General features: G+C 40.9%; 2 protein-coding genes across 3 annotated transcripts; one reads left to right on the top strand and one right to left on the bottom strand.

The window, feature by feature from the left end:
• Positions 1-1,748: 1,748 nt before the first annotated feature.
• Positions 1,749-3,831, bottom strand: LOC4338591 (succinate dehydrogenase subunit 4, mitochondrial-like). The gene is made up of 3 exons (XM_015782326.3): positions 3,672-3,831; positions 2,536-2,637; positions 1,749-2,440 (listed from the first exon to the last, which is right to left on the bottom strand). Exons 1-3 carry the CDS (start codon positions 3,774-3,776, stop codon positions 2,045-2,047), a joined length of 603 nt encoding a protein of 200 aa, XP_015637812.1. The 5' UTR covers positions 3,777-3,831; the 3' UTR covers positions 1,749-2,044.
• Positions 3,832-8,925: 5,094 nt separating this feature from the next.
• LOC4338592 (receptor-like cytoplasmic kinase 185) lies at positions 8,926-16,299 on the top strand. 2 transcript variants are annotated; one of them, XM_015784254.2, is made up of 5 exons: positions 8,926-9,272; positions 12,341-12,537; positions 12,740-12,929; positions 13,566-13,957; positions 15,079-16,299. In XM_015784254.2, exons 1-5 carry the CDS (start codon positions 9,161-9,163, stop codon positions 15,661-15,663), a joined length of 1,476 nt encoding a protein of 491 aa, XP_015639740.1. In that variant the 5' UTR covers positions 8,926-9,160; the 3' UTR covers positions 15,664-16,299. The 2 variants fall into 2 exon arrangements, with proteins under 2 accessions (XP_015639740.1, XP_025881630.1); XM_026025845.2 differs by lacking the exon at positions 8,926-9,272 and adding an exon at positions 11,458-11,576.
• Positions 16,300-17,643: the final 1,344 nt, after the last annotated feature.

Here is a 17,643-nt window from a genome sequence, read left to right on the forward strand (position 1 = left end):
AATCATGGCGTAATTATGCTCAAAAGATTCGTCTCGCAATTTACATGCAAACTAGTATTTTTTCATCCATATTTAATGCTCCATGCATGTGTCCAAATATTTGATGTAATGGAATTTTTGTAAGTTTGAAGGGAACTAGACACGGCCATAGTACTAAGCATTTAATGAACAAGGGACTAAACCAGCATTTAATGCAGCAGGCCCATTCAAGATCAAGAACTGTAAGAGAAAAAGGGTCATTCTATTTTTATTTAAAAGAGAGAGTCACAAGTGAAGTTAACCATATGTAAAGACATGGTGAGTTGTAACATGATACTCCGTACTCCATAGCCAGGGAAGACAACAAAATTGCACAATCCTGAAATTATAGCTAGCATATCTACTACTTTTCTCTGTAATGCCTGCGCCATTTTCACTATGCATGTTTTGTGCCACAGTTTTCAATGGTCCTTTCTATGGGTCCTGCGGCTGCATTGCTGCAAGAACCTCAGGTCCACTCTTGCAAAACCACCCATATGGTGATGATAATATGAGATCTGAAGAAATAAAAGCAGGTGCCAGAGAAAAAAAAATAAAATCAGCGAAAAAGTAAAGAAGCCAAATCCAAGAACCCCCTTCAGTTCCCTGTTCTCCACTGCAGCATTTGATGGCTGGACAGATACATGATACATCTGCACTTCACTAATAACTGCAAGGGCTGGTTGATTGATTGCCGGATCAGAATTCAGAATGCCACGGTGAAAATGTTCAGAGGTTTCACTGCATGCACAGTGCAGACAGACAGGTAATGCACTGGGAGTGTGTTTGTGACTGTGACTGTGTGTGGGGAGGTGAATTCCTGGAGCTCCCAGCTGGAGGAGTCACTCAACACACACTCACTGCATCTCTCTGCAATGCAGAGACGGTCACAGAAGCAGCCATTCTACCACAGCTAGCTGCTGCTGCTGCTGCCTCCTGCAAAGCAAGCTGGGACATTGCAGGCACAGGCAGTGGCAGCATTCATGTCAATTCACAGTCAGCACCGGCGGCCGTCGGTCGCCGGGCATGTGCGCGTGGCAGCCGATGGGGTCGCCGCCGTCCGGCCGGCCGTCCCGGGTAAACATGGCGGCCGCAGGATCCAGGCGGCAATTCAGCCCTGCAGAGCTGAGCTGGAAGGCAGTTTTTTCCGCTCTCACATGAACATGGCTGTACAAGGATGCAGCCGGCGTACGTACATCGTACACAGGTTTTTTTCTTTCAAATCCAGCAGCAGCAGCAAGGACAGCAGAGCCCTACCTGCAAATTGCAAAGCAAAACGTCATGGGTTTTTGTTCTTTACCTTGTGTCGTGAATTTCCAAGGAATTTGGTTTTCTGAATGTTGTGGGATACTGCAAATTATTGGGAAATTCCAGCGTGTTCACCAAGGAGGACTGATCCTGCATCATTGGGTACACAAGCATCAGATTTCTCCATCACTGTTTTTTCATGCATTTACAGAGCAGTACTCCTATCATTTACTGAGTAGTAAGTATATTTGAAGCAAGCATCTGGAGGGACTTCTGAATCCTAGCATTTCAAACAAACTGCAACCGGCCAATCTTTGTAACATCTGCAGAAACAATCAAACCAATCAATAAAGTTAAACACACAATCATCTCTGCAGTAACAAAACCTCCAAAAAGGAGCATAGCGCTGGATTCATGTAGGACTGGAGTCTGAAGGATTCGCAAAAAAATAATGGCAGCTCAAGCCTCCAAAAGGAGAAATATATGCACATAAGATGATAATTCATACATGGAAAACAAAATCCATATGGCTGCATCGTGCTAGCAAATACCAAACAGTTCATATCAGTTGCTATTATTATAAACAAGAATGAAGTCGAACTAATTGCTTCATTGATCACTAATCATCCTCTTTCAAGTGCATATACAAATGAAGTTGAGAAGGAAAAATGTTGAAAATGTCCATGAAGAGAACAAGGCGCCAGAATTTTATCCACCACCGTCATTTTTTCTGGTGTATGGATGAGTACATAGATTGTCCCTCTGCAAGAGATAAAACTCAGATAAAGTTGAAATACACAATGGTTTCCTTCGCCATGATCAACAAAAGCAGCTTGAAGTATATCAAAGCCCACTTCCTGGTGATATCATGGTGCACATAGTCCAGAAATATCTCCTTGTGAAACATGTATATTTGATGGAATACTGCGCCAACCAAAATAGAGGTAGCAAGCCCATTTTTTGAGGAAACAAGCAGAGAAGGGATCATGTAAAATGTGACTAGCGTTGCAATCTCTGATCGCTTTACTTTAGAACTTTCAATTGTCAAGGGACTGCTTCTAGGTTTAGTGATAGCTGCTTCTAGTGGGCTGAATGCCACAACTTTAGGAGAGGTTCCTTCCATTACTTTCAGTGCATCAGAGTGTTCCATTCCAGCAACTGGCTTACATGTCTCCTGTATCAGTTAGATTAGAAAACATCAACCCGATGAACATTCAACATGTAGCAGGGCACCTGACAAATCAAGCACTAATCTAGCTGGAGACAAACCTGTGCCTTTTGCATGTGAGATCCATTAGATGCAATAGTTGAAAACCAACAAGGTAAAAACTGAGCACCATGGAGATGTGATGTTGGCTCATACCCCAGAGTCTGCACGCATAAATATCATGTCAGAAATGCAAATTAGAGCACAGAAAGTCAGAGGCAATTGTCTTTCAAAAAAATATCAGTTGTCATAATCAACAAAGCAAACAAAATTAGTTTATTGGGCATTTATCATTTTGGTAAATTGTAGATGAGTTTTTCAAGCCTAAATGTATGCATAATATCAGGTAAATCATGCCAAAAGCAAGATGTCAAGCTTCAATTTGGCCAATAGTAGTTGAATGAAATTTCAGAAGTTTCAATTTTGAGAAGACAAATTAGTCATCAGATAGAAGGTGTGTGCCATACAAGGATATAGTTTCATTCCTAACTAGCATGAGAGCTCAGGAATTTAAGCAAAACATGAATGGATCAAAAGTCAGTTAATACTCTCCGATGGTATGGAGAGGTGAATGCCATATAAAGTTAGCGTGCAGATCTTAACTAAGAGTTTTCGACTATAGGTTTTTTTTTTTTCAAAACGGAAACTTACTACTCCCTCTGTCCCAAAATTTAAGGGTTTTTGGGTAGATGTGACACATCTTAATACTATGATTCTAGACAAGCTTCTGTCCAGATTTGTAGTACTAGGATGTGTCATATCCAACCAAAAGCCCTTATATTTTAGGACGAATGGAGTAATAGTCTACTACAGTAGCTAATCTTCTGCTCAAGGAAGAACATGTCCAGTACTCACAAAACATGGGAACATATAAGTAGAGTTCAGCTAATCAATTGGACAACTTAAGGCTCCCAGCCTCTACTGGTATATCCATTCCATCTCAGACCTATCACCAATAGAGGGCACACACATCTTTCACAACGAAACAGGGCAATATCGAAATCTACATAGAGGCTGCATCAGATCACACACCAATTACACAATACTATCACCACAGGTAACCGAACCAACCAAATCATCCCAGAGGCAATCGGATCAACAGCGCTCGCACCCAGCCACTTCGATCTCGTAAACACCTAAAATCTACGCAACAAAAGCGAGAGTCTCAGTGGGGGACTAGGGAGGGGCGGCGGCGCACCTTGCCGAGGCCAGGAGGGGAGGGCCGCGACGGGGCGCCGGCGCCGGCGCGGGAGAGGGCGAGCGCTAGGCCTCTCCTCGACCGGGCCACGAGTCGCGACGCCATGGCGATTCTCTCTCTCTCTCTCTCTCTCTCTCTCTCTCCGCCGCCGGCTGGTCGCGAGGAGGACGAAGGGTAGAGAAGAGAAGAATAGCGGGAGGGCCTCCTCGTGCTTGGCCCACGAGGAGAGCGTATTGGGCCCTGGCCCATCTGGAGCTCGTGTACTGGGCCCGTATGGGCCTGAGAGGTTCAGAGTGAGGTCTACTTAGGGAGTGTTTGAGGAGAAGGGGATTGAGGAGATTGGGAAGATACGCAAAACGAGGTGAGCCATTAGCTCATGATTAATTGAGTATTAACTATTTTAAATTTTAAAAATAGATTAATATGATTTTTTAAAGCAACTTTCTTATAGAAATTTTTTGCAAAAAACGCACCGTTTAGTAGTTTGAAAAGCGTGCGCGCGGAAAACGAGAGCCAATCTCCCTTATCACCCCTAAACGAACGATGCCTTAGATTACTTTTGAGTTGTTTTCTTTTATTACACGGAGAACACATAAGGTCTGGTTTAGTTTTCCAAATTTTTTTTCCAAAAACATCACATCGAATCTTTAGACACATGCATAGAGCATTAAGTATAGATTAAAAAAATACTTTGCGAGACAAGGTGTGGTTTTGAAAGAGGAACATGACAAGGTGGTGTGGCTTCATGTTAAGAAAAAGCAGTTTACCTCTCGATCAATGTATAGACTTTTGACTTTTGGGGGTGGTAGATACAGATATGCAGGAGATTTGGAAGAGTAAAGTTTCTTGGAAGATAAAACATTTTGCTTATCATGCAGGAAGGGGGAGGATTCCATGTGCTTTTCAGCTGGTTAAGAGAAACTGGAAGGGGGGAGATGACAAATGCAAGTTGTGTGGGGCACCTGAAAATGTCAATCATGTTTTGTTCAATTGCCCCATTACGATATTTGATTGGTGTGTGATCAAGGAGGTTCTGAACTTCCCTGTGATCCCTGTATCCTTTTGGGAAGGTCTAGGGTTATTAAAACAAAAGCTGGGGGGAAGCTGGGTGTAGGCACCGTTCGTTCCAGGGTGTTTGGGGAGATTGAGTCTCGTTTTCCGCGCGCACGCTTTTCAAACTACTAAACGGTGCGTTTTTTGCAAAAAATTTCTATAGGAAAGTTGCTTTAAAAAACCATATTAATCCATTTTTGAAATTTAAAATAGTTAATACTTAATTAATCATGAGCTAATGGCTCACCTCGTTTTGCGTATCTTCTCAATCTCCTCAATCCCCTTCCCCTCAAACACACCCGTAGTAGTGTTCGCAAGTTGGATTTGGGGTATTTGGCTAACTAGGAATGACTGGGTTTTTGAGAATAAATTGCTCAAGTCTCCTTTGCAGGTTGTTTACAGGATAATTTCACTGCTTCAGCGCTGGAGGCTCATTCAAAGAAGAAAAGAAGAGGTTTGTTTGGAGCAACTGATTAAGGACTTGATGACCAAGCTTCAACAACTCCGTCCTTCGGGGAGGCTGCCAGATGATTTAGATTTCAGTTAGGGGTAGTTCTATAATGTTGCTGTGGGGGGTGTTTAGCTTCCTTTTGTTTTCTCGGAGTGGTGTCTTTTGCCTGGTTGCTAGTTCCTTCCCAGTAACATGTATGCGGGTCATGTTCTGTTTTTTTAATCTTTTACTGCCTATGCCTTTCTTTTTTATAAAACAACTGTGTTGTGTTTTGTTGGCTTTCATTTTGAAAGCTGGGTATTACTACCTGCCATCAAAAAATACTACCTGTCATCAAAAGGGGGGGGGAATCACGAGACAAATCTCTTGAGCCTAATTAGTCCATGATTAGTCATAATCATGACAGGTTAATTAGGCTCAAAAGATTCATCTCGCGGTTTACAAGCGAGTTATGAAATTAGTTTTTTCATCCGTGTCCGAAAACCCCTTCCGATATCGGTCAAATATCCAATGTGGCACCTAAAAATTTTCTTTTCACGAACTAATCATGCCCTAAATGTGCCTTTGACAAAAAAAGACGGACATCACGGGAACTTGATATTTGTAGATATCAAAATTTAAACCCTAATAATTTAAACAAGTCTTCTGTTTCAAACAACAATAAGATAACCCTCTCTCCACATGCGCATAAATTTCTGCAAAAGAAATAAAATCAAAACCAAAATTTATCATAAGAGGCGACACAAGCACAGTGAATTCGAGGAAGATTCTCTCTCTGCATACTCTACAGGCTACTCTACGCTGACGTTTGGCCTCGTACATTTTTTGCAACCCTCTTTCTCTAACTTTTATTCCATCCTAGTGAGCTCTAACTTGTTAATAATCCAAACAAGTCCCTCGATTCAAACCATGACAAGATAAATCATATCACCACATGCACACAAATTTGTGCAAAGGAAAACAAATCAAAACCAAAATTTGTCATAAAAACATGAGTATATTGGATTACGGGAAGATTCTCGCCGGACTCTTGGTTGCCCCGTGCTGACTTTGGACCTCAAGTATTTTGTGCTAACCTCTGTCTTGATCCTAAGCTCTCATTCTATCCCAATAAAGTATGTGTTGGTAATAATCCAAACAACCCATTCGATCCAAACCACAACATGATAATTCATCTCCACATGCACACAAAACATGCGCAAAACAAATAAAATCAAAACCAAAGTTTAACATGAGAAACACGAGTACCGTGGATTCTGAGAAGATCCTCTCTCTCCTCACTCTGTTGGTTGTCTTGAGCCGACTTTTGGCATAGGACTTCTTGTGTTACCTTCTTTCTATTCTTGAGCATTGCTTCCGTTCTAGTGATATCTAGATTGGTAATAATCCAAACAAGCCCTTCGCTTTAAATGGCAACAAGATAAATTCCCTTTCAACACACACGCAAATTTATACAAAAAAATCAAAACCAAAATTTTCCTAAAAAAGCACTGTGAATTTCGGAATGATCCTCTCCCTCCTCACTCTACCGATTGCCCTAAGCCAACTTTGGCCTTAAACATCTACTACCGGCTTGCTCTATCTTGGAGCACTCCTTCCATCCTAGTAAGGTCTAGGTTGGTAATGATCCAAACAATACCTTCGATTCAATCGACAACAATATAAACCCTCTCTCCAGATGCATACAAATTTGTGGAATTGAAATCAAATAAAAACAAAAAGTTATCTTAAGAGACATGAGCATGGTGGATTCCGAGAATATCTTCTCCCTCTTAACTCTACTAGCTACTCTAAGCCGATTTTTCGTCTTAGACATATTGTGTTATCCCCTTGATCTATACTGGAGCTCTCCTTTCATACTAGAAAGGTCGAGGTTGGTAGTAATAGAAACAAGCCCTACTTTGTTCTAAGAGACATGAGTATAGTTTGGAGAAAATCATATCCATCCTCACTCTGTTGGTTGTTCTGAAAACATCCTTTACTCTTTATCGTGGAGCCATCCTTCTATCCTAGTTATATATAGGTTGGTAATAATCCAAACATGACCTTTAATTCAAACAAAAAAGAAGATAAACCCTCTTCACATGCACATAGATTTGTGCAAAAGAAATCAAATAAAAACAATGTTTATCTTAGGAGACTCAACTACATTAGCTTCCGAGAAGATCCTCTTCCTCCTTTATCTGTTGGTTGCCTTGAGATGAATTTTGGCCTTGGACATCTTGTCCTATCCTCTTTATTTGTCCCGATACTCTACTTTCGTCCCAGTGAGATCTGAGTTGATAATAATCCAAAGGAGCTATTCGATTGAAAAAACAACAAGATGAATCATTTCTTCACATACACATACATTTGTGCAAAATAAATCAAATAAAATTTTCTAAAAAACACAAAGATACTCCAATAAGATTTGACTGGCTTCCTTGAGCTGACTTTGTCCTTGGACATATTAGGCCACCTTTCTCTCTATCTTAGAGCTTCCGTTCTATCCAATAAGATTTGACTAGTAATAATCCAAACAAACCCTCCAAGGCTGTGTTCGGAGGAGGGCATTGGGAACCCCTCCTCCCCGACACGCAAAACGAAGTTCGTTTTATTACATGATTAATTAAGTATTAACTATTTTTTTTTTGAAAAAATGGATTAATATGATTTTTTTAAACAACTTTCATATAAAAAGTTTTTTAATAAATCACACCGTTTAGCAGTTTGAAAAGCGTGCGCGCGGAAAACGAGAGAGTTGGGTTGGGAAAATAGGGGAAGAACACAGCCCAAGTCCCCTAGGAACTCCCCTCTTCCCCCCTTCCCTAGCCCCCCCTCCTAACATGTCCCCCTCTTCAAAACCCTAAACTCTAACCTTACCTCAACCGCGGCGCCATCAATGGAGAAATGGGCTTTCACCTTTGTTGCCGCCATCACCGGTAAGTCCTCCCCTCCTCTAAAATTTTAGTGTTAGGATGAGGGTGATTAAAATTTCTATTAATTTCAGTCACCCGAAAACTAGCAATTTCCTTCTCTAAAAAGTATTTATTTTTTGCAAAAGAAATTAAATCAGAACCAAATTTATCCCAAGACACAATGCGATAGTGGATTCTTGGAAGATCCTCTCTCTTCTCACTTTGCTAGCTGCCCTGAGTGAACTTTTGCCATCGTTCCTCGGATATCTTATGCTATTCTCTCTCCTAGAGCTCTGTTTCTGTCCAATGAGATCTAGTCTAGCAATAATCCAAACAGACCCTACAATTCAAAGGACAATAGAACAAACATCTCTTCACATGTACACAAAATGTCCAAAAAGAACTCAAATCAAAACAAAAAATATCCCAAGAGACACGGCACGACGGACTCCAGAAAAATCCACTTATTAGTGCGTCCTTACTACGCCGATTGTTCAAGATAACTTTTAGCATTATCCCTCGGACACCCTATGTTACTTTTTCTTTCTATCCCAGCGGTTCCCTTTCATCTATCCTCGTTTCTAAAATCACCGACCATTAAGATCAACGATAATTCAAACAACAAACAGATAAAACCTTCCTCTACATGCACACAGATTCAATCATAAATTCCTAAACAAAAACTTAAACTTACACAAAAATAAAATGAAATGAAAACGAAAAAAATCCATGATGGGGGAGACAAATGGTACAGTGGATTCTCGGAAGATCCTCCCATCTCACTCTTGCCCCTGGGCTGACTTTTGCCCTCCCTTGGGCATCCATCTCCTCTCCCTCCCTCCCCTCCCCTCCCATCCCTACCCCCAAAATCGCCGACCGACCGCCCCCAAATCCCATCCAAGAGCCGTCGCCTCCTCCAAAGATCGGATTTCGAGACCCCCCAGATCGGGGGGAGAGATCCCCGTGTCGTCTGGTGTGGTGGGTCGGCCTCCGCCCCCCGGCCGCCGCGCTTCTCTTGATCTTTCTTTCTTTTTTTTGATTTTTTTGCGTTTCCCCTCCGGGAGAGGGGAGGGGAGGAGGGTTCTTGGATGGGCTGCTTTCCGTGCTTCGGGTCGGGCGGCAAGGGGGAGGCGAAGAAGGGCGGCGGCGGGCGCAAGGACGGCGGCTCGGCGGATCGCCGCGTCGCCCGGGTCGGATCAGGTGCGGTTCTTGTGGTGGGGGTGTGGGGGGAAAGGGTTGGATCTTGGGGGTGGTTTTGTTTGTAGGAAATGGTAGCTGATGATTTGCTCCGATGTGGTCAGTTCATGAGATTTTGGTGTGATTCGGATCAATGGGCGATTCGAACTTTGTGCTAACACGTATTCGATTTTAGCGAATGGGTTGGAGACAATCTCGAGGTTTCGGCGCGGATGGTGGTGTGGTGGTATTTGGGAGATTTTCCTTTTGTTTGTGTTAGGCTATTTTGATGGTATGAGTGCTTGATGTTAGTATGCGTTACTTATCTATTTGTAGTTTATCTGTGATGTTTTGGATCGGTAAGCTAGGTCATCCTTTTTGGTTTATCCTATAACTGATAGAAGCCAGCGGCTTTAGTGATATTTTCGTGGATGGATAGGAGGTTGTGGATGGATAGGAGGTTGCAGTATGACTCTTGCAGTATTGGATTCAGGGGGACAAGGAAATTAATGTTTCACTTCTTGTTTATACTGATAAATGATGTGGAAGTACTTGCAAGACTGCTATAGATGTATATGAAGAAATGGACGAGTCAGGGAGACTTAGCTTCCCCCCAGGAAATATCACCTGCAATTTTAGCAATAATCGGTAACAATGTGGTTAACCTTGTTAGTAAAGCTGACCTTTGAAAGCATTCTATCTGTTTGACTTATTCTCTGGGCTACAATGACAAACCTATGGACAACACATGCTAGTGTTGGTACGTATGGTAGAAGACCCAGATGCAACATCAAACAAGTGCCAAAGAAGCGTCATTTTGTACTTTTATTTATTTCCATACAACATGGTACATTCACCACAAAATTTTAATCCTGGTTTGTGATGACCAAAATGGCCAATGTGTTTTAGAATGATTAGGCAGGTTATCTCAGTTCTTCCACTGGATATGTTTTTAATATGCACAACACATCTGTAAATGGACTGGAAAATTATGTGATTTTCATGAAAGATCTTCTATATGACATTCATCAAAACGGAAATGCATATTTCAATTTCTCTAATATAATTCTCTGTCTGGATTTTTGTCCTATGCTCCAACTCCAACATGCATGCTGACAAAAGTGAAACCTTTCCGACTTTGTCCTGACTTAAACATATTTTTTATTCACCCCCCTCAATCGATAAGACAATAAATCAATATAACTTGTATAATGATGATATTGAGCGCAGTTTAGCTGGCCATGGATTCCGTTTGTGTTTCAAGATGAGGCATTGATTTTGTAGGGATTTTTCATCAGACTGTAAATGGTCTAATCATCAATAACTAAAATTGTACCTGCTTTTCACATTTGTTATTATAAAAGCTCAAACTATCGTAATATGAGGAGGCACCACATTTTCTCCGAGTGGTCAAAATGTACAACTCTAATCAGAGGGAGAAGAAATGAGTCAGCATTTGGTGTGCCCATAAATAAGAGAAAATTCCTTATATACCATTGGATGTTACCCTATTCCTCTATTGCCATTCAAAAATTGACGTTTAATTATTTTTCACATTCTCATTTCTTGTTCCTCTTTCTTCTCCTTTCCTCTCTTCCTCTCTCTCCTCACCTGCTGTTTCCTTTTTATTTCTTCCTTCCTAGCCTGTTCTGTCTTCGAGGATGTTACCCTATTCCTCCATGGCCTTGTTCCTCTTTCTTCTCCTTTCCTCTCTTCCTCTCTCTCCTCACCTGCTGTTTCCTTTTTATTTCTTCCTTCCTAGCCTGTTCTGTCTTCAAGGTCTGCTGTACTGAGCACCGTGGATGATTACATCAAGCCAGAATACCATGAAGTTGGGGCCCATTGTCAATAGAGACTGAGGTCAAAGCCATAATGTTGGGGGACAAATACAAAGAATGGCTGAAATTGAAGCCATGACGACGGGAAGAGCACATTGGCAGCAGTGTGAGCTTGGCAGTGCACAAATTGAGGCACGATGGCACATGAAGTTAAAGCTCCTCGTCCAAGGATTAGGCTGTCTGCGCTTGAAATCAGAACACACTGGCAACAAAATCTAAGTTCCTTCCTCTCGTTCTAAACCCAAGGTCCATGGTGGCTAACTGGCCATGACCTTGAAGGCAGTGGTTGTGTTTGGGAATGGTGTGGATGTGTCTAGCAGCAGTAGAAAGACATTAAGTCCGTCCACTGACAACAATGCTTGGCTGCAGGGGGCTGCATCCATGGCTGCCGAAATCAAAACTTGAGGGTGGCAAAGCTTTTTTGGCTGTGGGGACGAGCTCAGTGGCAGCTGAATTTGTAATCAATGGTACATCGTTGGGGCTGGGAGAGGTGAGGGAGGCAACTAAATTACATGGGTGATTATGTGATTGGGATAGGAGAGGGAAGTCCAGCAGTTGAGCCGCTTAGAGTACCTTGTGGACCATGGTAGCGTGCCATCTGGCATGGTGGGTGAATAAGAGAGAGGAGTATTTAGTGCAGCTGGCTGTAGGTTGATATTAGTGCTAGTAGAGTAGGGTATGGTCGTTTTATTTTTTATTGGTGGCACATTGGTAATGTTTTGATACTAAAATGTACTAATGTTTCTCTTCCGCGTATTCGAGAAAAATGAAGAAGAGAGGAGAGCAGAAAGAGATTGGATGAAGATGATAAGTGGCCGTGTAAGGGCAAGAATAGGATTTTGCCAAGAAAAAAAAAACCTGACCACTAACAATGCGTCGTCCTACCAGAGTAATAAATGGACTAGGGCAAGAAAGGGTTATTAAATATGGGTCGGTGGAAAATAAGTGAACATCAAATTTTAGATGGTAAATAGGGGATTTAAGTAACACTCAATGGTACATAAGGAATTTTCTCAGTAAAAAAGGGAAGTTTACTAAATAGATATTATTACTGTTATATTTGATTTGTTTAATAACAAACATAACCATATTCTCAATTTAGGTATTAGAGCATTTTAAGCAATTTAACTGCACAATCATGTGGTATCTATGACTTGTTTTTACTATTTTACTATTTATTCTTTAGGAGTAGTTCACCTTTTTTTGTTACATTGATGATTCAGGTGGCCCCTAACACTAGATCATTTTCTCTAGATAAATCAAAATCACAGGGTGGATTGGACTCTAGGAAGGATGCATTCATCCCAAGGGATGCGAATGGTCAACCTATTGCTGCACACACTTTCACTTTTCGTGAACTTGCTGCTGCCACTAAGAACTTCAGACAAGATTGTCTATTGGGGGAGGGAGGTTTTGGCCGCGTATATAAAGGACACTTGGAGAATGGGCAGGTTTGTGTTCTGAAATATGTTTTTCGTGGTTGGGGATTTTTTGAATTCTCTATGGTTAGCTACTGTGCACTTTTGGTAATTTGCGTACTAAAACACCACATTATGGTTACTGCATTTCTTTTAACCCCCTATGTGATCTGTGGAGCATTAGAGGAGACATGTTTCCTTAAAGTCTTGATCGATGAGCTTACCAAATATGCAGGCTGTTGCAGTGAAGCAACTTGATCGCAATGGACTTCAAGGAAATAGAGAGTTTCTGGTTGAAGTCCTTATGCTCAGTCTATTGCACCATGATAACCTGGTTAACCTAATTGGATACTGTGCTGATGGGGATCAACGTCTCCTTGTATATGAGTTTATGCCATTGGGATCACTTGAGGATCATTTGCATGGTAAATTTGCTACTCTACTACACTCATGAACTCCTATTGTATTTGTATGCCTATGTCCTGTATATTCAAAGACACATGTGGCATTATACATGCAGTATCTGTCAACTCAGCTTGCAAGTACCTACATGTGTTTATTCTATCGTTGTGAGCTCGTTATAACTCACACTTCCAACAGTATAAAGTTTCTTCCAGAAAAAGGAAAAAAAACAACAGTTTTGTGGGTTATCCTGTATTAACTCACAATTAATAAATACTAGTTAAAATAATTTGCGTCGTGAAAGTGGTTTACCAAACAGAAACCTTACATTGTTGTTACTTCAACTTTATTGTCTCCCACATATCCTGTCTCAAGTTTATATATCTAGAATACCCTATGATGTAATTATGCTCAGATACTTGTTCCATTGCTAAATCATGAAAACAAAACATTGTGTCTATAATCTGGACTTGATTTACTTAGCATTATGGTTTTTCGAAACCAACAGACTCTTATGTTTCCATAAAAGTTGGTAATATGCAACAACGATGTCTGCATCAGACTCTTAAGCGCATTGTTTGTTCATAAGACGTATTTAGTTTGTTTAAATTAATTTGCATGATTCATAAATGGCAACGTTTTGTACTTTTGTGTGTTAGATATTCCACCTGACAAGGAACCTCTCGACTGGAATACACGGATGAAGATTGCTGCTGGTGCAGCCAAGGGCTTGGAATTCTTGCATGACAAGGCAAATCCTCCTGTTATTTACAGGGATTTCAAGTCATCGAACATTCTTCTTGGTGAGGGATACCATCCAAAACTATCAGACTTTGGCCTGGCAAAACTTGGCCCTGTTGGTGACAAAACTCATGTTTCGACACGTGTTATGGGAACTTATGGCTACTGTGCCCCAGAATATGCGATGACTGGGCAGCTTACTGTTAAATCTGATGTGTATAGTTTTGGTGTTGTGTTCCTTGAACTGATTACTGGCCGCAAAGCAATCGACAACACCAAACCACTTGGAGAGCAGAACCTAGTGGCATGGGTATGTTCATCTATTGTCTAAATTTTGTCATAAGCTTGATGGTTGCCTATCGATATATCGTAGCAAATTCATTTATTTTACAATTTCTTGGATGAAGCATAGGTACTAAAACATTGTAGTTAAGGAAAAAATGAACTAAAAGATTTAAAAGTATAACTAGGATGGGAGTAAACTGTTTTTCCTAGCTTGGAAAATGAAATAATCCACTAGCCAAAAAGCTAATGTCTCAAAAGACATTTTTGGAAATTGTGCAAGGTTAGTCTTTTATTTACTTCTCAGATCATATAACCTTTTCTAACTGAACCTTGAGACTAACATTTATATCAAATGCCTCATTTGTTAATTCATATGGCATTTCCCTCGTATTTTCTGGAACGCAATCTTCGAAAGCCTTACACTGTAGCACATATAACATGCAATCTTCGAAAACTATTTCTATTCAGCTATTGTTATTGCTTATTCATCCAGAAACAGTAACTTTTCATTAGGCAGTTTGACCAGGGTCAGCCCTTCTTGGCCTTGGATTTATTGTCAGTTCCAAACCAATTTTGATTTTTTAAGAATGATTTTACATTTTTTTTTACTTTTCTTATTAGCAATCATGAAAGGAGAAAGCAATTAGAGCGATGAAGAAAACCCCTAAAATTGATCATGAAGTCAAAAGTTTAAATTAAATTCAGCTTAGAATTATGATCTGGAGCTGAGGAGCTCAGCCAAGCGGGTAAACCAGCTGGTAAAGTTTGTTGATTTGACTTTATAATCTAAACCAGCTGAGCATACTTGTATAATTGTCAAGTTTACCTCAATATCGGATTCCACCTTGGTTCTGAAATCCTCTTATAATACAAGAACGGTGTCTCTTATCAAGTGAGCGTAAAGTAGTTTTTTTTTGGGGGGGAAAGTAATTATTTTATTTTGATTGTTAACACCAGTGGAATTAGGTTATTTATTATTGACCATTGACACTAGTTCTTGTGATATCTTGATCACTCCTTTATCTATACTAATTTATTACCTGACAATATATTTTCTTGCAGTTGCAGATTTAAATAAGCTTTACTTTCGATAAATATTCAGATAACACAATTTTGGATATCTGATACCATTGATCTTATTTGCAGGCCCGTCCCCTGTTTAAAGACCGCAGGAAATTTCCTAAAATGGCTGATCCATTACTTGCGGGCCGATTTCCTATGCGGGGCCTGTATCAGGCTTTAGCAGTTGCTGCAATGTGTTTGCAGGAGCAAGCTGCCACTAGGCCTTTTATAGGAGATGTGGTCACTGCTCTTTCATATCTTGCTTCCCAGACATATGATCCAAATACACCTGTTCAGCACAGTCGGAGCAATGCATCTACCCCTAGGGCCAGAAACCGTGTTGGTGCGAATTTTGACCAGCGTCGTCTTCACTCACCAAATCACCAACAATCTCCAGATTTAAGGAAAGAAGGCACCACAACATCAAAATATGAAGCTGAGGTTAGCAGGACTAATTCTGGCAGTGGCTCTGGTCGACGAGCTGGCTTGGACAGCATGGATGTGACAGGTTCACAGATGGGTAGTCCTGCTCACGCAGGAAGGAAGAGGGAATCATCGCGGAGTACTGATAGGCAGCGTGCAGTCGCAGAGGCCAAAACATGGGGGGAGAATTCAAGAGAAAGAAAGTGGCCAAATGCTCGTGGCAGCTTTGATAGTACAAATGAGTAAACCTCTGAAGCAGAAGGTTCAGTTAAGTCGTCATTCTAGGGGAAAAAAAAAGATGAATCACTTGCAGAACCCAACTGGGTCGAATTAGGTACATGGGGCATTTTCGCTCCATCTCGGCTCTGCGGTCTATGTGAATAGAGCTTCTCTTTTTCTTTTTTCTGTCCTGGAGACACCACCGCTGCTTCAGAGCTCTCCTCTCGTCCATACGAATAGCATCACCGCGATCTCATCGTCGACGCGCCTATTCCTGGCGTCCATTCCTCGTGATTGATCATGCAAATGTGCCTTTTATTCATCATGAAGACAGAAACACCGTTTGGCTGGAAATGTAGGTAGAAAGCAAAAGAGAAAATTTGCTCTGGAGCTATCCATTGGGTATCTCATGTCGATGTTGTTGCATGATGAGTGTCAGCGGCTGCACCATTGTTCCTGAGTGTTCTAGCTCTATGTGAAGTGAAGTCTGCGTACCGAGGGATGTGATGTTCTTTTTTCTTTTCTTTTCTTTTCTTTTTGTCTCAATGGTTTGTACCTAGGGGGTACGGCATTTTACCTGTGTTTCATACACCTGTCATTTGACAATTTCATGTCGGAGTTATCTGTTGTTTTATCTCTACGAGTAAGCTGTTCTTCATTCAATCTTCTAACCTGTGCTCTTTTTTGGCTATGGTTCTTCCGGTATATATTACTCATTTTTTTCTTTGCTTACTAATTTCTTGCGAGTCAATATTGGTGGATGGGGTAACAAAAAGCACTTGTGTTTCCAAGTACTTAAGCTTAATATACTTCCCAAGTTTTTTATCTCAAATTGTTCATGGCTATTCCTACTTCCAAGTTTTTTTATCTCAAATTGTTCCTGGCTATTCCTACTTGTCCATATCGTTGTTCCTGTTTGAGACATCACCAATGGTTGTTTTTTTTCCATTTAAATTAAATTGAAGTCACAAGTTACAACTGCAAGTTACAATTGCAGAGAGGGTATACTGAACAAGGTGGCAAACAAAATTCGCAACACCTTGAGTTTGTTTGTTTGCTGAACACCGTGTTGCTTCTCGAAGTAACATTGCGGACATGGATCCTATGCAGCACTGCATTTGGTGCTGCATTTGTAGTAGCAGTGGGCCAGTGGCTGATAGGTGGACCTGGTCCCACATATCAGTGGCTGCTACTGCAGGTGCGGACAATTCCCATTGCAACATGGCCATGCTACCAGTGTCCATTTTGTCCTGCAGTGTTTCTTTCTGTGTACTGCGACTTCTTCAAGAAACCAGACTTCTTCAAGAAACCAGATGAAGAATGAAGTAGAGGATGGTACAAGTCAAAATACAAATGAACTACCAGCTGAATGAAATGGAGCGGAGGATGGTTCAAGTCAAAATACGAATGAACTTGGCTACTTGCTGTTTAAGCATCTCCTGCCGGCTTGGCAATATTTCACTATTTCTAAAGTAAAATATGCATATTTGATTGATCATCGAAAAAGGCAGGTTGCGAAATGCGTTTGATGAGAGGGCAATTTAAGAAATAGATCGATTTAAAAATAATCGAGATGATACTGAGAGAAGTATACGTGACTCTATGAGAAAGGGGAAATATAGTGTTCACAGTGGGGGACAACTATAGGTATATAAGATTCGGACAAAAGAGGGCACCACTATTTCCTGAGTTTGACAATGTTTGCGTGAGCATCTTAAAAATCGAATTTTGAGCCATAAACGGCACCAAAAGCAACATATACTTCTCAAGCGAAATTTAATTTTGCAGACTCCTGTACATGACATCCCTCAAGCGAAATTTTGCAGAACGCAGAAAAAAACTTAATCAACAGAGGGCTAAAAAACTACCACTACACCAAGAACCAGAACCAGCAGGCACAATCTGAACATGAACAGACAGAAAGCAAACTTCTAAATATGCTCATAGCATGTGATATACAAACAATCTAAATATGCTAGTACTACATATCTCCAGTTTTCTCCTTTC

The sequence above is a fragment of the Oryza sativa genome, chromosome 5, assembly GCF_034140825.1.
Source record: "Oryza sativa Japonica Group chromosome 5, ASM3414082v1".
NCBI classification, from domain to species: Eukaryota; Viridiplantae; Streptophyta; class Magnoliopsida; order Poales; family Poaceae; genus Oryza; species Oryza sativa.

Excerpts from the sequence above, each read along its gene's own strand:
- LOC4338591 (XM_015782326.3), bottom strand. The coding sequence starts at position 3,776 with ATGGCGTCGCGACTCGTGGCCCGGTCGAGGAGAGGCCTAGCGCTCGCC. Across the intron at positions 2,638-3,671 it reads CCCCTCCTGGCCTCGGCAAG|ACTCTGGGGTATGAGCCAAC; the intron begins GTGCGCCGCCGC and ends TTATGCGTGCAG. Across the intron at positions 2,441-2,535 it reads CTCACATGCAAAAGGCACAG|GAGACATGTAAGCCAGTTGC; the intron begins GTTTGTCTCCAG and ends TAACTGATACAG.
- LOC4338592 (XM_015784254.2), top strand. The coding sequence starts at position 9,161 with ATGGGCTGCTTTCCGTGCTTCGGGTCGGGCGGCAAGGGGGAGGCGAAG. Across the intron at positions 12,930-13,565 it reads ACTTGAGGATCATTTGCATG|ATATTCCACCTGACAAGGAA; the intron begins GTAAATTTGCTA and ends TTTGTGTGTTAG. Across the intron at positions 13,958-15,078 it reads AGCAGAACCTAGTGGCATGG|GCCCGTCCCCTGTTTAAAGA; the intron begins GTATGTTCATCT and ends TCTTATTTGCAG.